The 23476-nt window shown below is 41.9% G+C and overlaps 2 protein-coding genes across 6 annotated transcripts; one reads left to right on the plus strand and one right to left on the minus strand.

Moving 5' to 3' along the window:
* Positions 1-1198: 1198 nt before the first annotated feature.
* On the minus strand, positions 1199-23297 carry LOC136429617 (coiled-coil domain-containing protein 81-like). 5 transcript variants are annotated; one of them, XM_066419520.1, is made up of 17 exons: positions 23198-23297; positions 22611-22698; positions 22077-22185; positions 21876-21937; positions 20515-20671; positions 13639-13895; positions 13132-13211; positions 12526-12689; positions 8640-8778; positions 8022-8313; positions 6256-6363; positions 5737-5766; positions 4899-5068; positions 4571-4649; positions 3831-4091; positions 2971-3197; positions 1199-2437 (listed from the first exon to the last, which is right to left on the minus strand). In XM_066419520.1, the coding sequence occupies exons 3-17, from the start codon at positions 22153-22155 to the stop codon at positions 2173-2175; spliced, it is 2370 nt and encodes a 789-aa protein (XP_066275617.1). In that variant the 5' UTR covers positions 22156-22185; positions 22611-22698; positions 23198-23297; the 3' UTR covers positions 1199-2172. The 5 variants fall into 5 exon arrangements, with proteins under 5 accessions (XP_066275617.1, XP_066275608.1, XP_066275628.1 ...); XM_066419511.1 differs by lacking the exons at positions 22611-22698; positions 23198-23297 and having other exon boundaries at positions 22077-22390; XM_066419531.1 differs by lacking the exons at positions 5737-5766; positions 22611-22698; positions 23198-23297 and having other exon boundaries at positions 22077-22392.
* On the plus strand, positions 16641-18753 carry LOC136429648 (uncharacterized; the record flags this gene model as incomplete). Its single annotated transcript, XM_066419572.1, has 1 exon — positions 16641-18753. A coding segment is annotated over one exon (1029 nt), but the record flags the coding sequence as incomplete, so codon positions are not given.
* Positions 23298-23476: the final 179 nt, after the last annotated feature.

Raw genomic sequence — 23476 nt, forward strand, 5'->3', positions numbered from 1 at the left:
AAGACATTGAAGAGATTAAAGTTGACTAGCCATCCTGAGATCATAACATGAAACATTTGTACACACAGTGGCAGATATCTGATTCTCATCCCTTGGCTATTCAGTCGTTTATGAAAACCTAATTACATGATGGATGCATTTCAAAAGTCATACTTTGTTTTCAGCTTCTGTTGCCGAGGATACAGCATCATCGGTAGAGGAGGGTCATCATCGGACCAAGCGTGGAATCAAATGCCGGTGTTCTCGAGGGTCTGGGCGCACTATCTGTGTATGTTGGATCTATGCCAAATAATGTAACTTAGGCCTGAGGCGTCGCCAAAATTTAGCGTACCGCATAACGTTCCCATCACAGAATTTGCATCAGATTGATGTGAACGATGCATGTACTGTACGATTTACTCTATATGCATGTCACCGAGAGCTAGCGCTATGCTGCCCCGACGGCCGACTAAGCTATGGGAGAGAGTGAGTGAGCATGTCATATTCATAGTTAGTGGTTAAAAGCCGGTGACAGATCTTGCTCAGTGTCACTGACGAATAGTAGTGAATGCTACATTGTACTTGAAACGTCTGACCGTCTCAAAAATTATATCCAGTTGCATGAGTAACTTTTTTTACTATATATGTGTAAAATAAGAATTTTGGTGGTGTTATGTTTCAGTGCGGTGTGGGGTTTAAATGTGATGACTATTTCACACTGTACCACTCGTATGCTATTGTAAAGCCCCTGTTAAATGTTAAAAGTAGCCTGTAGCTAGTCGGGCATCCTTAGCTAAGAAAAGGTACTGCAGATCAATGTTTTTGGCAACTGAGCACAAAAAGTCATGAAGAAACTTGAGCTGGGTCCATCTTATCTCCACAATGAGTGTTCCTATATATCATTCAGGAACATAGTATCTACTAAAAAGAAAGCTTCTTTATTTTCCTTTCAAACCATAACCCAGCATACTTGGATTAGCTGTTATCTGTACAGTGTACCTCCTATCTGTATCTGCATTCCTACTCAAGGTGATATTCAAAAATAAGTATATCATAATCTTTTGTTCATATGGGACAAATGATGGATGCAGATGTCATTTATAAGAATAATATTATTAATTGGTGTGGTGTTGTATCTTGCACAAAGGGAACACTTACTTGACAATGTGTACTAAATTCTCCAGTAAAACAAGCAACAAACTGCATGTGCAACATGATCTGAGCAAAATAAATGCTTTTATTTGCTTACAGCATACAAATCATCGGATACCATCATGCCTCTTTAGTCTTTTAGTTTTACAATTGTGAAAAATTCATGTGCTCAAAGTTCCACACAGTGCATGAACTCTCCTGTATGAATCATTTCAGTTGTAGGTTGTTATTGGAAGTGTACATTTTGTGTAGTACATACAAGGAATGCTTAACTGCATACTTCAGTGTCAGGTTCTCATATAGTGCTCATGATTTTTCAATATACACTTGATTTTATAAACTTAAGTATCGCAAATGCTTGTCATGAAGTTCATATTAAACAAATTCTCTTATTAAACTTAAAACTTTGGTAACAGAATATCCTCCATTTTGTGATGATTGAGGGATAGAATACTGTAAGCACAGTCACACAAAACAAGCAATAGACCTTTCACATAATGTAAACTGTATACTACGGTATAATAAATGTCAAAGTAATAGTCACTAGACAAACATATCAAAACTGTACATAACATATAGCAGCTTAATGCATTTAAATGGTTTATAAAATGCCCTGTTGAATCATACCAGTACCAAAATTGTGTTTAGGATGGAGTACAGGAATGTGTGGCTTCAGTTGGACTTGAGAAGGTTGGTGTTTCACACCATATCTTACACCAGTGTACAAAAACATTCAAGAAAGTATGTTAGCTATACAATGTACTTGGAAAATTTTGTTTGGAAGAGAGCTTGAGCTGACACACTTAGAATAGCCTGTATGATATGTACATGGGCCTCAATGCACAACATACTAGGTTTCACAATGGCCCATTTGGTACTAGTGTCTTAGGGTTGACAAAATGTTTGAAACAGAGGGATGCATAGCGAGAGGATTTAGAAAAGCTTTTAAAGATATCCTGTGCAAGTCCAAAGTCACACGTATTGAAGTTAGAAGGTTCACTGTAAAATGAGGCTCCCATGTTCAAGGAGACAACGTGAGTTCTACACCATGAGCCTGGACCCGGGGATGTAGCGAGACTCGCTCCAAACGTTGGACTCTCCGCAGTTCGCGGGCCGTCTCTGGCACTGCTTGCACCGGCGGTAGTGCTCGGTCTGGTCGAGTAGCATGTCTCCTGGCGCCATGCGATGGAGCAGCTCGTCTTGGTCGCGATCCTTCTTCGTGTCGACGGCGCCGCGCCAGGTGTCCTCGAGCGACCTGCGCATGCTGTACATGGTGGCGTAGCGGTTGGCGCGATCCTGCAGAAGACTGGAGGGGGACAAAGAAATGCTGTTAATACATGTAACAGTTATGGGTTTTCTTAAAACATAATTGGGTACAATCTGAACTGAACAAAGGTACCTATTTAGAAGCATTCGCACAAAAATTTTATGAAATTCATACAAATTTTATGAAAAATGCACAAATCACCATGCGGAAACGGATATGCACTTTATGAAAAACGCTCGAATAAGAATGAATCTAATGAGAATCGCACGAATCTCATCAAAGACCTAAAAATAAGTAAAATCTTATGAAGCACGTGCACACAGTCTTTTTATGCAAAATGGACAGCTTTTTCTACAACATTCGTCCGAGAACCAACAGACTGGTGTGGCCTAAGAACAGGGCTGTCTCCAGCTTTAATTTTTTTTCCATCCCACTCATTGTTTGGGAGGTGATCTTTTAATTTTCATTGTTGAATTTTTTCCCCCCCAAGAAGCAAATTTCCATCCTGGGACGGAAGGACGGGTCCTGGGGACAGCCCTGCCTTAGAACGAATTCAAAGAAGTAATACTAACTCTTGGCGAGTCCTGGCTAGCATGTCTCCCTCTTCTTTCTGCTCAGTCAGATGTTTCAGGATCGCCTCCCGCTTTCTCTGCGCCACGGCGTCCAGCTGTTCCTTGTAAAGGTTCTGTGCACGGCGACGCTGCTCCGCCAGCTTCTCATTGGTCATGTCATTCAGACCAAATATGGGCTTCTTGGAGTCAGAGACTGCCTTGGGGAGGGGGAGGGGCTTGAAACGCACCTGAGAAATGAAAACATTAAAGGCTAAGTTTGGCTCATGCGTAAAACCAAAATGCACCATAATTTTGTCTGTCAGTTCTTCTTACTCTCCAAGCAGAGGTTTAGCTCCGGCTGGTTTTTAACATGTTTTGTTAGGCGATTTGGTTGGGCTTTCTATTTTGTCCCGTTTTTCTTCATGCTGACCAGCCAAACGTTAACTGTGACTTCACACATGATAGCAAACATTATAATTTATTGAAATGGATAAGTTCTAACACTATATAATATTTTTGTATATGGTTTTTGAAATTCAAATGCTATCTAGTGGGTTACATTTAACAAATCTAAAACATTATACGACTGCCTGTAAGAATGTCTTAGTCCGGAGCTATAGGACCACAGTAACTCGGAGAACCAAAATGCCCCCAGCCTAGCTTTCTTATCATTGTAATGTTCTTTGAGTTGACACTGACTAGCTAAAACTGTTTATCTCTATCCTACCCTTTTGTCTGGCTTGTTTTACTGTGAACCAGTCTACATTGGATGTTGTGGGACCATATCATAAGGTAAATCAAAATGTCCTGAATCTTGCTATTTATTGTAACAGAAACTTTGACACTGACTGAGCTACACTGTTCGTCTCTGACTATCCTACCCTTTTGCCTGGCTTGTCTTGCTCATCTTTCTTCTTCTGATCTGAATAATTCTTCTCTTCTTTCACCTCACTTGTCTTCTCTTCTTCACAATCCTGACTATCTCCTTCTTCCTGCCTGTCTTCCTGATCCTCCCTATCTACCTGACTACTGTCTGCTTTATCGGTAATGCCGGGGAACACCAGAGGTTCGAGGAAGTGTGGCCGCCTGAAGCTAACCTGTCTCATGGGAATCTCTGGCACTAGAGATGCCATGTCCCGAATCTGAGGAACAGATGGACAGCTGAGTTTTTTTTCCTAATTCCCTAACAGTGTCCCGAACTGCGTGGAACACAACAGCACTTAATTTCTGAACTGAGAATGACCAAGTCTTCGACCAACAAATATTAACTTCCAAGGGAACTTTCAACAATTTATAGTTTCATGGCTTAATACCAGTCACTGACGAAAAGTAGTGGATGCTACTTGAAACTTCTGACCGTTTACAAAATATACCCAGCTGCTCCAGTAATTATTATCTTGCGTATCTTACTACCTACATGTCTAACCTTCATTGATGTATAATGGACTTAATACTGTGACACTGTTCGGGGTGATTTTATTTTCCTGTTTTTTTACGGTGACCTAAATCATGACCCTGAAAGTTTCCACTGTAACAGTACTACAGTGCTACTGAATTGTTTTAACTGTGAACTTAAACACTGTGAAAACTTTCTTTCCCTTCACATAGTCAAAGATTGTACCTGAGTGTCGAGGGCTTCCATGTACTTCTTGGTCTGGTCAGACTTCTCCTTCATTTGTAAGTACCGCTGCCTGGCCAAACTGTGGAATAAAGGATCAAAATCTATCAATGAGCTCAGTGATAAACTTTCAAGATCATTACAGTAGCAGTATGTGACTAGAGCACTTAAATCACAAACTCAAAACCACCATTTTCTCCTTGCCGCATATTCATGTCAAGGCATGTACAGTATCCAGGAGTAAAAAAAAAAACGAATTTTCTTTCCACCTCTAGTGTAATAGGAGCTTACTTTAGGTAACATAATGTCATAACTCTGTGTGTGTACTTACTCTTCTGCCAGCTGTGCCTGCTCCAGTTTCTCGATGAAGGACTGGTCCTCTGCTGCCCTCTTCTCCATGTCCTTCCTGTGCTGCACCTGTCCCTCCAGGAACTTCGCCAGCTCCTCCTGTTTAAACAACCGCGGCGGCGTCAGGGGACGCGTGTGGAAGATGTACGCGTTCTGGAAAGGAAAAAACAAAACGTGACGTTTACAAAAATGAAACACTAAGTCTTGCAGTATTGTTGAAGTTAGAACACACTGTTGCAAGCTCTAAACCTTCAGCACTCTGAAGTAGTCATTTGTACCCAATTCCCTACTGGCTACAGAGTTAGGCAGCAGGGAGAAGGTTAAATTCAACCAATCAGACTTGTTGAGTTACATTTGTAATACAACTTTCAAGGGATTGTTGACAGCAGTTATGGTACATGTAGTTATAAAATGGGATGGTTGCACAAAATCAGCTTTTTGGAGGCTGATCAACTGGACCAGGTGTTGAATTTTGAGGTCTCAAAGAGATTTGGATTTATGTTTTACATTTGGATTTATGTTATTTATGAGTATAATTGTAAAAGCACACATGTTAGTCTTTCATTTGCAGTGTTTAGTCAGGCAAAATAAATCCCAGTAGACCATCTTTTAGGTACAACTGGATAGAAACTATGTTTGTTATTAAGCACACCACTCAGCTACAAAATAAAGAAACCGACTGTTATTGTTCATGGAATTCTAGAGCGACTTGTTTGGAAGAAATCTCCTTCTTGGTTTCAAGAAAAAGTTTCCAAGTGGCCGGTTTATAATTCCCTGTACAAAAATGGCCTGTTCCTGTTGTTTAAGGCATTCCCACAGACCTTGCCATGAGGTCCGCTGGCCAGCCCACGCTAGAATAACAATGGAAATAATCTTTGTAAACACCAATGTACAATCAACTTTTACTGAACATATGGTCAGACTGTCTACAAATTACAACACAGGACATTACACAGTGACAATAAGAATGATTTTGTACAGTGACTATCTTTATCATTCTGTATACAATTTGGCAATTATAACAATTAAGTTAAACGCCCTTCAGCGTAAGACACCAACACCAACACACATTGATACCTTTTCTTTTCTTTTGACAATGTGATTTAAAACTTTTCCTCATATTCTGTGAAGTGAAATAGCCTTAGATACTGATGTATACTATTATGTATATCAGGCCACAGCAATTGATTTACTTGGTTGTTGAACATTTTCAAAATAAGAATCTAAAAAAAGGCAATTCGTTTTGATGTTACAGTTTTGCGTTATTTTCTAAAAATTTGATAAAACCAACATATAAGCATTAATGTGGCCTTATCAAAATACTTCTCAATAATACTCACATGGAAGTTCATGTCTCTCTTGGCTTTCTTGGCCTTGAGAGCCTCCGACACACCCAAGTTGAAGGCCGCCACCTTCTGGTTGTGATGTCGGTTAGCCATCACTTGTTCCTGTAGTAAAACATTTAATATACATATAGATGAGCAAGGAAACAAGGTGTGTTATGATTTCCTTTTTTTGCTGATTCTGGAAATACTGAAAGTAAATTGTGTAGTAACAGTTTCTGTAACAGTAAGGCCACACCAATTTAATTTCTTGATTTTTTAAATTCATTTTAGCATGAGGACATCATTAAGAATTTGAACAAAAATGCATAACATGGGCTCCCAAACTATGCAGTGTTCTCACCAGGATTTTTTCACAGCATAGGGGTCAGGTACAGAAGAACTTAACGCGGTGCAAGTCACGCGTGGAGTGACCAGAGTAGGGAGTCCGGCATGTTCTCCCGGAAAATTTGTAAATTCATAACCCAATGAGACATTATGTCATGCATTTTGGGGGATAAATTTTGTGAAGTAGAGTTTTTCCTCTGTCACAGCCTCATTCTAAAGCCAAATATGAACTTTTTATAAGATTTATGAAGGGTCACAAGGTTTGTCCCAGAAAGAAACACCCCTATGCTGGTTGAAACACAGCATAGGGGTCCAGATCACAGCATAGGGGGTCCAAATCACAGCATAGGGGGCCCCTATGCTGAAAAGGCCTGGCGAGAACACTGCTATGAGTGGGCTATAAAAACATTTAAAGCTGGAGACAACCCTGACTGCGTTTGCCTTTTGTATTGATATGGTTGCTAGCAGCCCTTGACTGTGGGTCATTATATATTCATAGCCATTCAGTACGATACATGCAAGTTATGCACCCCTGTCACACTACAGTTGACCTTAACATGGAGACGGCATTGTTGACTAAGTTCCCGGCGGTATTTCTGTCTTCCTTGGAGATTTAGATACAATAGACTTGAGGGAGTCTTTCTTTCAGGATGCTGTACAACTGAGCATCGGATCAACCCATACTTGAGTGGATAAATAAAGTGCCTTTTCTATGCTCTGTTTGTTACAATATATTGTGTGTGGGGAGTAATGTCTGTATCAATTTAGTTCAAGTTTTACAGAGCTGCAGAAGACAGCAAGTCAAGAACATATCAAAACCACAAGTTCTGCAGCAGTACCATAGCAAGCTGCTAGGCGGCCAAGAGTCTAATCATTTGAGGTACCATCAAGATCTAAGCGACACACCAAGTATCAGAACAATCTGCCTATCCTACGCTCCTATTGCCTTGGTAGTTCTGGAAATGGGAATGGTTCTCTAAAGTTAGAGCTGATTCAGAATGGCCACAAGCACCAGGGGAGGAGGTCCAATCAGCCCCTGACAACGAGAGATTGTATAAGACAGGCTAATCTCCAAGCAGAGGTTGTTGGGGAAAATTGTAACCTTATCACATGTGGCATATTTTGTCAGCACTCCCAAACAACCTCTACTTGGAGAGAAAACACAGGTTAGATCTGGGCTGTCCCCAGCTTTGAAATTACATTTTTTCCATCCCACTAATTCTTTGAGATCCAATGTTTTAATTTTCATTGTTAAATCTGTCATTTTAAGCCTACAAAAATGCACTTTCATCAATGTCATGTCATGAAAAGTTCCCATTTTCGGGACGAACAGGGTGACATTTTTTTCATCCTTGACAAGCAAATTTTCGTCCTGGGACGGAGGGACGGGTCCTGGAGACAGCCCTGGGTTAGATCAATCATCATGTCCAACACACCTGTTCCTTAGCGATGGCCTCGGTGTCTCTCATGTGCTGGTACTGCTGCAGCAACCTGTCCTGTTCCAGCTCCTTCCTCCGACGCTCCTCCGAGAACGACACCGGGATGTTCCGAGAGGCGCGCTGGTAGCAGAGGTAGCACATGTCCCCGCCTGACCCCGTGTGTTCGGAACAGGCCGTCCGTGGCGGCGCCAGGACGTGGTGAACCTCCGGCGGGGCCCCCGAGATCCGCACTTGCATCTGCGAGGGAGGTGGTGTCTTTGGGGGGTGGGGACTTTTTGGTGGGGACAGGCTGAAATCATAGATGTTCAAAGTCATCAGTCTGTATACTTTCTCAAGGATTCATTTTTTTGATTTTGATTGTATGAATATAAGAATATAAAATCATGTATAGGTGTTTAGAATTCGTGAACTCAGAGAATCTTCACTTTGAAACATGCAACTTGGTTTATTTCCACCTTGGAAACAGCATCACTTACTTAGCAACAGTAATTCAAAAGAGGGTGAACAAATACAATCATGTATTTTTTAAATAAAATCTTAATATTTCTTTCCTTTATGGTCAAATTTTGATCCGCTATGGAAAACAAGGACGAAGAAGAAGAAAATGGTCCTTACCCATCTTTAATAGAGCATGGTGACTTGGCTGGAGTAAGGGGGGGTTGAAAATCTTCCATCAGATTTACTCCCGTCACCTTGGCGATGGGAGCCTGCAGTCGCGAACCTGCCCTGCTAGGGGGCGCCGACAGTCGGGATTCTAGAATACAGAGGATAAAACCACAATGTTAGGTCAAGGACATTATAATGTCCTTGGTTAGGTACTTCAAAAACAAGCTATAACTGCATGAGTTATGACAGAAATAAACATTTCAGAGGAATCAAACTTTGTACAATGTATTCTGCAGGTAACTTGAAATACTTGGTTTAAAATGAGACTAAAATGGCCAGGAAAATGGCTTATAATAAGGATAATGTACAAAATACAGGAAATGCATATCATTCTAACACTATTGCTACAAATTCAATAAGCAATTTTTTTCTAAAATACAATGTACATGTACATGTAAATGTTATTTTTTGAAACAAATAATCTTTGACTTGAAAATATTTAACTCTCAACTTTAGTTTCTTTTATTTTGCATCCTTTATTTTTCTTTTTGAAAGTTGACGTAAGAAAAAAAATTATCATCAAGTGAAGAACACACAACAGTAGATAGCATGCTACTCACACAGTAAGATGCCAATTCAAGAGATAAACATTTTATCATCAACATCGCTATGGCAACAGTAAACAAGCAGCTCCACAGCCACCACTTCAGATTCTCTTTTTTATGACAGTCAAACACTCTGCAAGTCATCATCCGAACATCTCTCTTGTTGCCATGACAACACATGAATAATTAATTGGATGGTCCGTCCTTTAGAACTGTGGTAGGTTAACGCAGCCTAACAACAAAGCTATGGATTGCGTCCCGTTTCCATTCGTGATGGGTGATTGACATGACAATGGCAGGAAAGAATGCACCGTGTCTGTCATTGAAGGTTGCCACAGAGCTGGGAATGCGTTTTGTGGGGGGCAATTTTGGGCATGTTTCCAGTGTTAATGTGGGCTGCCATGGGCACCTTGGGGATGTGCTACAAAAGAGTTGTTCAGAAGGGATTCCAATTCAAAACGTGGAGAAATTTAATGCCCAGAGGAAATTTCAAATGTGCAGCGATTAACATAAAAATTATGTGTATCGGTGAGGGGTGTTGTTTAGAACTGGAACATATAACAATACAAAATGGCGTTGTAACATAAAAACTCAACATTAACTCCTTATCAGTTGAAAACTGAGATCTTCATAATAAGCAATCTAGTGTAATTATGATAAAACCCACTCAGCTAACGACAGAACACTGAATATAAAATCAAGGTTGAAAATTTTGGCATTTAACTAAAGGTTGTCCCCTAAGAGTTAACTTTTAAGGTTTAAACTGAAATCCTTATGTAGAACCGACCGTACAACTCCACAGTTAATTTTCACAAGTGGAAAGAAGTTGGAACTGTGCGACTGAATCTACACACCGTGCCGACACTTACTCTTCAGGCAGCTTCTCCTGTACTTTTTTACGGGGACTGATCAAGTCAGGCATGGAAAAAACAGTCCTCAATGTTAGCAAAAATTCCTTTAAAAAATGTTCAGCATTCAAAAACCCAAGATAGTCACAGGAAACCTCACAATCGATAACATTACAGCTTGCATGTTAATGAAGGTTACTTTACTTTCTTACTGTCCTGGGCCTCTAGATGTACTATTTTACACTGACTATCAACTGTAAGCTACAAACAATGATACTTGTAGCACCATCAAATTTGTGCACATCTAGTTTATCTCATAGTACGTTCAACTGTCTTGATGAAGGTTAGACATCCTGGCAATATGATATGCCAAATGACAGTTACTCAAGCGACTTCTGAAAATTAAAAATTTTATCCAGTTGCACGAGTTTTGTAGTGTTACCGGTATATTTTATCTACTGTTATCTAGTAGTACATGCTGCAAGCACTTAAAACGATACCAAAATCTAAAAGTGACTTTTGAGAAAGTTTCAAAGGGCTGAATACCATCCCAGAGAAATGTTCAAACTTACTGGCTAGAGTTCCCTTGGCATTGGAGCTGGGCACCGAAGGCCGGTAGAATGGAGGAAGAATACAGTTCATCGAGATCTCCGAGACTTGAGGCATGATGAAACTCTACGGTTCGACTCAACTGATCACAACTCTACCATTCGACTCAACTGATCACAACTCCACCGTTCGACTCAACTGATCACAACTCGACCAAACACTAGCGATTATAGCCAGGGGAATGTCTGTGCGTTGCCATGGCGTGTCACGTGATCACACACATACCAGCGTCCTGCCCTACCCGATCAGAGCGGTACTTTATATTCTAACGGCATGCAATTTAGATGAAGCGGTTTTATGACAAAGCCGGCCAATAGATAACCACCAGTCTGCTTAGTCACAGCGGGGTATCGACAAACAGGCCGATGAAATATGCATGATGGTTCTTATTCAACTGCCAATCCCCTGTCAAAGGACCTATTATTCTTCTGACACTCTCCCTTCTGTCTGAAGGGCTGTGGAGTGAATCAGGGAGGAAGTCTCGGTTATGGAATATATCGGATGTTCTTCTGGTCTGGTATTGTTGGAATGGGACCGTTGTTGTGATATGGGATTATCGGAATCGCGACTAGAAGAGTCAGAAGTCAAATCATGAAAACAGAAAGTAGAGGCCATAAATTTTTCTGATGACTTTTGGAGCCCCCCCCCTCCTCCATAGCTAGTGAAAAAAACCATACAGATTAGTATTCTGTAAAAATATTCTGAACTTTGAAAGTTAAACTTACATATTATCAGCAGCTGATCTTTTTGGTTGTTCTGTAGATTTGACAATTCTAAACCTTAGAAAATGCTGTGGGCTTGTAACAGACCCCTGGCTGCTCTCGTGTTTTTGTTGTAGGGACTTTACCTAAAAGACCTTGGTTCACCCACTTCACACATACCCCTCCCACTTCACATACAATAAAGCCTTCCTAATAACCCCTTATTATCTTCAGTTAGCTCTGATACGTCATACAATAGACCTCTAACAGCCCCTTATCACATACTCAACACACTGATACACTATACAATAAAGTATCATGATAACCCCCCATTATTTACAGGTTAACTGTAATAGGTGGACATTTTTGGGTCAAGATGGGGTTTCTACGTCATTTAGGCCAAATTGTTTAGCATTGGTGTGGCTCTATGTTTACTGCAACTAAAACGGGAAAGGTAAAAGTAAAGTGCGCAACCTCAGGCTGAGGACAAGGCATGACACTTTTTTGTCAACTAGTAGCGCAATGTGGCTTCGCTACAGCTCACATATTCAGCCAAGCCCAGCGGGTCACCCTTACTCTTCCTGATAAGTGTGTTGGGTTCTTTTACGTGCAGAGATTTGCTGCCATTAAAGCTCCCTCATACCAAGGAGGCTATATAAAACCTCCTTGCTCATACACGGGGTGAAGGACGATGTGCCTCTTTTATGGTCGGGCACGAGCCCAGGCCACCGGTTGGAATTTGAACCAGATGCGGCGAAGCAGCAGAGTACATATGTCCTATGTGAAGAATCAACTGGTCACTAAGGCCAAACCAATTTAAAAACTTGCACCTGGCCATCTTCACTCCCTGAAACTGTGTGCACCAAAGTACAAACTTTCCTCTAGCATTTTTTCAAAAATTCCTTTAACCAAGAGATCAAATTAACTGGTCACTAAGTCTTGTTACCACTGTGAAATTCTATAAAATATTCCATTACAGCTGTGGCACAACATTGGAACCTGTCAGGCATTAGAACACTACCTCCAAGTTCAGGCCATAACCCTACCCACAAGGCCACGGTGCCACCACACGGCCACATTGTGCATGAATTCCGGTCCTGGTCAGAGATATACATTAAACACATGCATTTACCTTTCACTTCATCTTCCTGCATCTCTTCCTCCTCTCCCTCTCCTCCCTCCTCCTCCTCTACCTGCCCCCTCTCCTCCTCATCTGCACCCTCCGCTATAGTGGGCATGGTCGGCTTCTTACTTTCCTCCCCTTCTAGATTCAGTCCTTCCCCCTTTGGAGATATCCTGAAGAAAGGATACTCAACATTAAGACATTTCAAAGACACAACTCTTCTTCTTTTGCTGCTGTCGACTCAATGCGTTACATTGCTTGGGTGGAAGCGTAATGCTCTTTTGGTACCTGATCCAAGGGTAAAACAACTCAACAACAAGTATATATTTATTAAATTAAATTAAAAATAATAACTTGTTGAACAGAAACAGGTACATTGTTTTAGAGCAGAAACAGGTATAGTGACTATCAATGAATGTATAAATTGTTGACAGTATTGCTGTGCCGTCTCCATTTGCAATTCAGTTAATCATACATAACAAGTGTTTTGGAACACAGAGCCATCAAAAGTCTAGTATATCAATAACTGCTACGCATAGCATATTATGTTTGCAAGGACTTTTAGCAAGCATCTTCATGCTAACTATAAATTAAGTAAAAAACACAAAGACCTACCTTGGTAATACTAATGTGTTAGAAGTGAGCGGTCTGGGTGTCATTCTGTCCGACATGACGGAGTCAGCTGTACCCGGACGCTGTGGAGAGAAACAGAACGATTAAGGATCATATTGCCTCTTCCAACATTCTGACAAACAAGAGCTTACAGTGTCATGGAAAGAATGGTTAAGGATAGCTGCTTCAAATATTTAGGTCATGAGGTGCAGGTACATGTACATGTATGGCACTAATACTTATTTACATATTAAAGGGAACAGCTAGAATCTGTCTATAGCATTTAATTTTCTATTATAAAATAAATTGTCAAGTTTAAGTCCAATTTACTGTAAATCCATTTATTTCTGCTGGAACTTATTTTCATGGTAGGTGGGGGAACAGTGGTTCTCATGAAGTTTCTGGTAGAAATATTTGTAGTAATACAATATTCTAAACACATATCTGTGGTGACCTCTCCACGATGAAAATAAAACTGTAACTTTAAAGATTTACAGTACATGTACTTACATTTTTGAGTGCGTCCACTAATCTCCCCGACCCGTCCATGCACGTCAGGAACTCCTTGTAGAACTTCATCTTGACCTTGGAGTCGCGGATCTGCAGCTTGCCGATGCCGTTGAAGGTGAACTCGACGTTCCGCCGGGAACCCACGGCTCGCGACAGCGCCCCCAGGACCTCCCGCACGCATGCTTCCACCGTGTCACGGTCAAACGGCGTCTCCAGGGACAGCGCTGCGAAGTTCAGCTGGACTACTGGGATCTCACCTGGAGGGGGGTGAAAGGGTTGTTTAGCGAATGAATGAATGTACTTTATTGTATACAATGGTACAATTTAGTGAAATCTCTTCAGGCATTTCCTTTTATTTCTTTTTCTTTGTTTAAAGAATGTTTGACACAAAAATACAATATCCTTATGAGCACATTCAATAAAAATTATTCAATTAACATACACGTACACATTTGTGCCAACCCTTCTACTGTTATTGTCAACATTGCACAAGCAAATAACCTTTTGACTCTTCAGTCTAATGTCTTCAGAAAGATTTTTTTAAAGACTATTTGACACAATAACAAAAATTCTTTCATGCATTCAACAATGACGTAACACTAATAACTGTAATCATGGCAACCAGTTTGGAACCCAGAACATCGGCTCAAGAAAAAAAATACTTTTGAAATAGTTACGCTGAGTAATATTTTACAACATGACTGTATAACAACTATAATTTCTTGGGAAAAGAAAGTCACATACTATTCATTTCACTCCCTAACAATCAGGTAGAAAGTTATAATTGACTGGTGATGATCTGTACTTAATAGAATTACAGGGATACAGGGGTAGTTTACTTGTGACAAATGACTAGCAATAGCTTAGTTACTATAGTACGGGTGATGATTAGAACTAAAACATAATTATGGTACATTGGGTAAGCCCTGGGAAATGTTTTGTGAGTTTGTGTTTCATTTGGCTTGTCTGTGTGTGTGTCTATCTGACAGTGTGTGTGCTTCTGTGATTCAACATTTTTACACAATACAGCATTGCCATACATTCTCAGTGTTGCTATTTTGTGAGACATGAACAGTTGCTAACAAAACAAGAGTTCCACGACCTCATATCTCCATGAACAATTCTATTCATGCAAATGACTTACACATTTGCATAACATATGCTTGGTTATTAACACCTTTATCTAACCTACACATGTTGCAATATTGACTCCTATAATTTTCCAATTAGATTCATAGTGGTGTTTTTGCATTAATTATGCAAATTAGGAATTCATTTGTATAATTGGTATCTGTTGATGCTCCACTTTCCATAAACTACATATGTTACATGTATTTGAGTCTGATAATGGAAAACACTGCAAATATGGATTTCCCTCATTAGCTATGCAAATTAAGTCACAATTAGCATAACTTGCACTGCTTTATGTATATCTCTGTCTAAGCTACCTGCATACTATGTATCATATTGACAGTCCTATAATTTTCCAATTAGATGAGATATGGTATTTTGCATTAATTATGCAAATAAGGAATTTATTTGCATAATTGGTATCTGCTGATGATGATCCACTTTCCATAAACTACATACGTTACATGTATTTGAGTCTGATAATGGAAAACACTGCAAATATAGATTTTCCTCATTAGCTATGCAAATTAAGTCCTAATTAACATAATTTGAACTTCATTGTGTACATCTCTGTCTAAGCTACCTGTATACTAAATATCATGGAAATCCATCGTTCCTTTGTTCAGTTATTCTCAGGCACATATGATGACGTCGCCGCAGCATATGATGGAATTGTCACATGAGAACCAGGCGAGATCCCGCGAGATCACACGAGAGCACATCGTCAACTCCCGGTAGACCCGCACGATTACCACCTGTTAGGCTTTACCTGGCGTGGCGGCCATTACTTTGATACTGTGTTTCCCTTCGGGTTACGCTCGGCTGCGATGGCGTGCCAACGGACTACCAACGCAGTTACCTTCATCCACGCTTCGCAGGGTTATGACTGTGTCAATTACATTGACGACTTTGGCGGTGCAGAAACCCCAGAAAAAGCTCAGCACGCCTTCGACGCCCTCGGTCGCACCTTCCGCCATCTTGGCTTAGAAGAGTCAGTAGATAAAGCGACACCTCCGGACACGCGCATGACATTCCTGGGAATTGGTTACGACACCACAGAGATGTCCAGAAGCGTGACTCAGGAGCGGCTCTCGGACACCCTGCGCGAACTTGACACCTGGACAAACAAGAAGAGAGCTACGAAGCAAGAGATACAGACTCTCTTGGGAAAATTGTCCTTCATCTCAGTTTGTGTCCAACCAGGCAGAACTTTCCTTTCGCGCATTATAGCAGCACTGAAGGGACTTCGTCGGCAACACCACCGAACTCGCCTCCCCAGCGAATTTAAGAAGGACGTTCACTGGTGGCGTACGTTCCTGCCAGAATTCAACGGAGTCTCTTTGATCAAAGACTCGGCACGTCACACTCTCCCGGACACCCCGACCACCGACGCGTGCCTCACAGGGTGCGGCGGTACCTTCAACCGTCAGTTCTTCCACGCGGCCTTTCCACCCGAGATCGCCAAGCAGGGACACCCCATCCATCGCCTCGAGATGCTGGCCATCATCCTGGCTTGCAAAGCTTGGGGCGAGGCTTGGTCCGGCCACATGGTACGTATCGCCTGCGACAACTCGCCGACGGTGCAAGTAATCCTCACAGGCCGTTCCACGGACCCCTACATGCAGGCCTGCGCCAGGGAATTGTTCTACCTGCAAGCCCGCCACGACTTCGGACTCTCGGCATACCACATTCCGGGTGAGACCAATAGCCTGGCCGACGCCCTTAGCCGCTGGCATCTGGATAAGAGTCACCAGCGTCTGTTCCGCACGACAACAGCCAACGAGTCTTGGACGGAAGTACCCGTCGAACACACCTGGTTCAACTTTAGTCACACCTGGTAGACCACCCATCTCGCAGGCATCACATCCTAACGTTTTCTTCCCCCACCCACCACAGGTGATGCCTGGGCCGTGTTAGAACAGGACACCTTGCGCACCCAACAACAAGCCTTCGCAGCTTCCACACAAGCAAACCATCAGACACAGTTCCGAGCGTACCTAGCCTTCTGCCAGTTCTTCGGAAAGGAGCCCTTCCCAGCCACAGCGCATCTCCTTTCCTGTTACGCCCAGTTCTTGAGTCGTTCCCTCAGGTCACCAGACACCATCGCACACTACCTCTCGGCGGTGAAACTACTGCATCAGTTTCACGGACATTTCGAGTTCAGCCTACAACACTTTGAACTCCAGCAGACATTGCGGGGGCTGAAAAAGCTGCTGCGTCACCGTCCCAAAGAAGCCCACCCCATCACCCCAGAGTTTCTCCTTCGAGTCCGACAGTTTCTAAACCTGGCCATTCCTAAAGATGCCACCACCTGGACTGCCCTTTTGATCGGATTCTTTGCATACCTGAGAAGGTCCAACCTCGTTCCGACCTCACCCAAGAGTCTCGAGCAGAACAAGCATCTGCGGCGCTGTGACATCTTGTACGCGGAGGAGGGTCTTCTCATCCGTAATAATTGGTCCAAGACTATCCAAGCCAACGAACGAGACCTAATTGTACCAATACTGGCTATTCCAGGCTCTCCACTTTGCCCGGTGGCGGCCTTCGTTAACATGCTACAACTGTGCCCGGCACCCCAGGATGCACCGGCCTTCGTCCTGCCAACGACCCCACGCCGCAGATTCCGGCCGATGACAGCATCGATTCTCTCCAGGGAGCTGTCTCGCCTAGTTCAGCAGGCCGGACTACCCAAGGGACATCACACCCTACACGACTTGCGTAGAGGCGGGTACACATTGGCCTTTGAGGCCGGCGTCCCACGCGAACTCAGAAAAGCACATGGTGACTGGAAGTCCGACGCCGACCTCCTCTATCTGAGACCTTCCGTGGACCAACAGTTGCGTGTTCCCGCCGCAATGCGGCACATCATTCTCCAACGCACTTGCCTGTTCTCCCTGTGACAGTAGAACGGGCCAGGTCAACACTTACCTCTCATCGGAGTCTTCTTGGCGCCTTCGGTTTGGCCGTTGACATCCGTGATGCTTTGAACTTTGTACCATCACTTGCGAACTGATTAAAAGGATGTCAAGTGCCAAGTCAGACTCCGTCTCTTCGAGTGAGGACAATTAGGCACATATGATGACGTCGCCGCAGCATATGATGGAATTGTCACATGAGAACCAGGCGAGATCCCGCGAGATCACACGAGAGCACATGAGAGCTTCGAGAGTAACTGTATCCGGGCTTCAGAGCTTGACACGCCACCGCCGTCCCCACATCAGACTCGTGTCATGCGAACATTAAGTGTCAAGCACCTTGTTAAATTTCTGTCAGTCAAGCACACATTGTTGTACCATATTTGCCACACTGTAAATTACGCACTGTGTTAGTGAGTAGTTTAGATCACCTAAGTTTGCACCTCTGTTTCGAGCCTAAACAGCGTCACTGACAACACCTATGTACACGAGACTGAGTCTTACAGCCATGTATATAGTCAGTGCGAACACTGTAGTTCCAATTTCAGACGCGAGGCGTCCCTCGCAGATTCGGGCAGAGCTCGATTCACGCCCACTTTGTTCCATCTTTGTATATATCGTATATGCCTTCAGTCAAGTATTGTATTTTGCGACACTGATCGCATAGCAGCGAGAGGCATGAGCCACCATGTTTGTGAAGTTGAACGTTTGTGCCTTGGGACTGAGTGTGTGCCCGTCCCAGCGCTACTGCACAATTTTAGCTCTTATCAGTATTTTAACTGCCATGCCGTTTGCTAGTTATTCTGTTTAATGTTGTCCTAGTGTAGATTTTATCTGGCAGAGCCAGTTACCTTTTCACAGTAATTGACTGAGTTGTCTTACAGTCTTGTTACAGTTTTTATACCAGCAGGCACGCTAACTCGATCTCAGGTTTTACTGAACAGGTTTCAGTCCTGATCTTGTGTAACTTATCCGCCTAGTGCTAGTACTAGGCCGTTGACATCCGTGATGCTTTGAACTTTGTACCATCACTTGCGAACTGATTAAAAGGATGTCAAGTGCCAAGTCAGACTCCGTCTCTTCGAGTGAGGACAATTCTTAGAGTATTTTCACGATAACGCCCCTGCAGTTCCAGAGCAAGCTGCTAGGGGGCCCAAACCCACACCACGTCTTCATTACACCACAAGCTATCTGCCGCCAAAAAATCAAGACCACAGCACGTCCAGGTCAAAAGATACAAAAATTGAAGTTCTGCTGCAGTACCAAGGTCACATACCAGGGGGCCCAAAATCGACCTTTAACTTCGGCTTCACAACACCTGCCCACATACCAAATATCATCGTAATCCATCGAGAGGTTCCTGAGTTATGCTGCCTACAGTAGTGCGGAAACACAAACAGACAAACAAACAGACAGACAGACAAACACACACACAGACACACCCAAAACAATATCTCCATTTTTCATGGAGATAATAATATGGGTATACATGGGTGGCTGAAGTCTGCCATCTCTGCATCATTGCCTATGTTGCACTCACTTACATGTGCTATTTGTATTACTTTGATTATGATAACTCCATCCTTTTACTAGTTTTATAAGTCAAGTCAAGTCAAGGCCTTTAATTTCCTTTTATTTGGTGCTATCTACATTTAATAAAATAATGGTACACACAAACAGTGAGCAACAATGTATCCAAGCACCCATAACAACTGATGTCATACCCAGCAACTGTGACCATACATGCTGACAGTAACTACATGATTGCGTGCACCTGTCATCTATAATCATGATATTAACCACTTTCTGGACAATCCATGTGGAATGATTGCTAATCATTATGGAACAACAATGCATTCCAGAACACTATTGTCCTCAACTCTTAGTATCTGTGACAGGTGAAATTGTGCATCGGCAAAGAATTGATGTATGAATAATAAAAGATTAATTCAATCTACTCAATATAGCTATTAAAGTAATATATTCTAATCGTCAATAATGATGTGAAGAAAGATTTATGTCCTGATTTGTAGGAAGTAAGTTCTCAATCATTGTTTATTACCTCATGAAAAATGGAGGTACCGGTATAGTTTTGGGCTGGTTCGTTTGTTTGTGTGCATGCGTGTCCGATGCAATATCTTAAGAACCTCTGGATGGATTGTGATGATATTTGACGTGTGGGTAGGTATTGTGGACCTAGGCTAAAGGTTAGATTTTGGGCCTCCTTTTGGCCACCCATGGTACTGCAGTAAAACTTCAATTTTTTGTATCTTTTGTCATGGACATGCTATGGTCTTGTTTTGATTGTGTAGCCTAGGCACTGCTCACTCTATTTAACTTCAATGATGGCTCTACTGAATCCCACCTAAAAATGTTATAAGTGCTCAGGCATGTGTGTAATGATAGCGAAATTACTCACAATTACGTCTTTGTTACCCAGTAATGTACTTTAAACAAGACTCAACATGATATGCGAATGACAAACTCTTTAAGTTCGGGTATAATTTGTAGGAGTAAACATTACATGTTTTCAGAATACATCTTATGTCAGGAAGATGAATTGCTAGTAGGCATTTCACTTGGTACTGAAATGCCTTCTAGCAGTCCATTATAGTACTGCAGTATGGAACAGATTGAAGATTATAATACATGTACTACAGTAACTGCTTTTGTCTAAGTAGTTGACAGAAATGTGGGGTCGACCAGAGGATGTCAACAATCATAAACAGGTCATGCTTATTGAGAAGTTGCAATAATATGATACCATTAATCTGTATGGTACACTGCCAAGTCTAGAGACTCACCTGTGGTGTAGTGTTTAGTAACTCACCTGTGGTGTAGTGTTTCGTGGCCTCAAGTTGGTGGGTCTGTGCGAACCTCTCTGCCAGGAGGAAGACTGGGCGCTGGATCAGGATGTACTTGTTGTTTCCCACGTCCAACTTTTTATGGATGTACGTAAACGTGCCCAGACCTGCTATATGGACACCCTGGGTGGAAAATATGGATATCAACTTTAAATAGACAGCAGACTGTTGGTGTCAATTAGGGCTGTGACTTTTGGATACACTCTGGGTCCTTATCTAGAGAAATAGTTAGACTATTGTTAGGGCCAAATTTTAACTTTATTTCTAAATAACACATTGTCGTCTGCCGTTCTATTTGGATACAGTCTGCTTCAATATTTTTTGGGGCAATTTTTTCAAACTTTACTTTTCAAACTAAATAAAACATTGTTGTCTTAGATTTTACCTTTCCCTAGGGGTGAATAGTTTCATCAAACTTCAAGTACTGGCTTAAAAGTGAAAGCAAGGGAAAGATTTCACTTGATTATGACAAAGGGACTTCAAAATGACAGGACAGCCAAAGTCGTTTCTATCAAAGTGGGTATCTCACTAGACTGTAGCAAATTCCAACTTAGGCAGTTGCACCAACTTTTCATATTTGTGCCAATATTTCCTTGCAATCAAACTGTCGTCCCCAATTTGAGGCGATGAATTACAAGAATTTGTATCAATATGCGCCACTTTGCGAAAGCCTGGCCCAATTTGTTACAGTCTATCCCTTGAATTCAACAGGTTCAGTTGAGCTTAATGATATTGGAGCAACACTGGGTAAATGTCTGGAACTACAAAAACAAACAGGATTCTTTGGACTAAAGCAAAATACTCAAAAACATTTAGAATGGCTCCAAAAGATCTCTTAAGGTTATTCATCTAAATATAAAATACATACTTAATTTTGAAATCCACATTAATTAGTGAATAATCCAAAACAACCTTAACCAAACTATCAAACAACGTTTTAATAAGACTACAGAACCATCAAAAACTTTCTCAACCACAGCTAGGAAAACGTACTTACACATACATTCGATGTCAAAACATTTCATTGGAAAGAACCTTTTGTGGAAGAGTATTTCATTAACAATTTTGACATATCAAATTTGGAAGTTGTGACAATGCAACCTTTTACCATTAATCCAACATCTGAATGAAAAAGCAAAACAATGTGATTTTTGTCACAAGTGAAACATAAATCCTGACAATGTAAATCCCAATTTTGTAAGTATTGGTGCAAATGGGGAACATTATAATTTTTGGGTAACAAATATACGTGGTTAAAATTTTCCAATATGGCGGGTGGGTAGAGTAAGTGAACCAAACAAACCCTTATCATTTTGAGAAATCTTACCTTCTGCATAGACATTTGCTTCTCCACGAAGTTGGAAACGTTGTCCCAAACACTGACCACATCTGTAACAAACATCATAAGGTAGCCAATCAGAAACACTTTCAGAAACCTTGCAAAGAAATAAATAAGGAGTCTAAAAAAATCACAGCAAATCGTAACAATTTTTCAACATTCACAAGCACGTTTAGCTCCTATACGTACCTTCGTCTGTTAGGGTAGGAATCGTGGAGAATTTGTTCCTTTTCGCGTCCGTAACCAGTCCTTGCATAACCTCCGTCATTTTGGCCGTGATAATCCAGCCCAATAGGGCCTAGAAAAGAACAAAATTGTCAAGAAAAGGCCGGAGTTTTTGCCTCACACGCGATCTACGTTAGTCATGCATGGGGTGTTGGTAGGTCGGCGGCGTCTAGCTACTCAGTACACAATGAACCGGTTGCTATGCGCGCTCAGCTGTTGTTATTTACCCTTTGTTACCTGATACAACAAAGCACCGGCGCCAAAGGTGAGGCACCGGGCGTGACGTCACAGGGTCAACAGGTGGGCTGAATAGGAACGTTCCATTACAAATGTTGTACGGGGGGTAACAACTAATATTGAAATATGAAAGGTATTCAACATAGATTATTCATTTGTTTGTCAAAGAAATATTTTTTTAACATTTAAAAACATAGCCATTGTTAACAAGTGTGTCAAAACGTTTTAGATTGATAACGAAAATAACCCCTCCCCCCTTACCTGGACAAGTTATGGTGGGCGCTATGGAACATGGCGGCAGGTTTGAATGACAATGTGGGCTGCGACTTTGACGTCCTGCCATCAAGTTCTGTCAGGAAGAAAGTTCAAAATTCGAACTCAGAAAAATTGCATTTGATGTATGTTTCACGTCAACACTCCCTCTCATGATCTGACAGGTATCCGATATCCCCCTGGAGCACACGAGGAATTTTAGAAAATGAAAAACAGATGTGAAACACTTCCGGGCACACCACTGGGTCAGTCCTTTTGGCGGGAGGTCGCAAAATCCGGGCAATGTCCCAGTTTACGTTGAATTCAGAAACAAAACGTTCCACATTCTTTTCTAGTCTCTTCCTTGGTACATTTTGGTCACCCATGTCACCACCGTATTCAAAGAAAGGACAACAGCTGTTGCAAACAATACTTTCCAATCCATCCGTTTCAAACCAAATCACCAGACGTGCAGACTCCAGACTCCCGAACTCGGTTGTTGACATTTCAAGTAAAATTTGACAATCAAATGAAACGAACTTCGGCGAATAGAGATGCCCATATGGTTGTAAATGTTTCTCTCCACGATAGGCTACCTCCTTTGGTGGGATAATCAGCCAAGTTCAGATTTCAGCAACAAACTGCGTTGGAGACTTCCTCGGTTTGCTCCTTTCTCTCGGCCCTGGTCGTCTGTGTCTGACCTACTCGGGTGAACTCGGCTCTGCCCCTCGGGTCCGTCCGGAACAACACGAACTTGCCGGGAATGGCCGAAGAGTGGCGAACTCTTGGAAACTTTTCATGGACCGCAGGCAAACACAAACAGTTTACAAATGATAATCACCCACAGTATAGGTATAACCACCACATAAATGAAC

The sequence above is a fragment of the Branchiostoma lanceolatum genome, chromosome 1 (genome assembly GCF_035083965.1).
Source record: "Branchiostoma lanceolatum isolate klBraLanc5 chromosome 1, klBraLanc5.hap2, whole genome shotgun sequence".
In the NCBI taxonomy this organism is placed as follows: Eukaryota; Metazoa; Chordata; class Leptocardii; order Amphioxiformes; family Branchiostomatidae; genus Branchiostoma; species Branchiostoma lanceolatum.

Bases quoted from the DNA above. Each gene is read 5' to 3' on its own strand.
- LOC136429617 (XM_066419520.1), bottom strand. From the start codon at position 22,155: ATGACGGAGGTTATGCAAGGACTGGTTACGGACGCGAAAAGGAACAAA. The intron at 20,672-21,875 runs GTAAGATTTCTC...TTTTCCACCCAG, and splicing joins AGCAAATGTCTATGCAGAAG to GGTGTCCATATAGCAGGTCT. The intron at 13,896-20,514 runs GTGAGTTACTAA...ACCCCCCTCCAG, and splicing joins CACGAAACACTACACCACAG to GTGAGATCCCAGTAGTCCAG.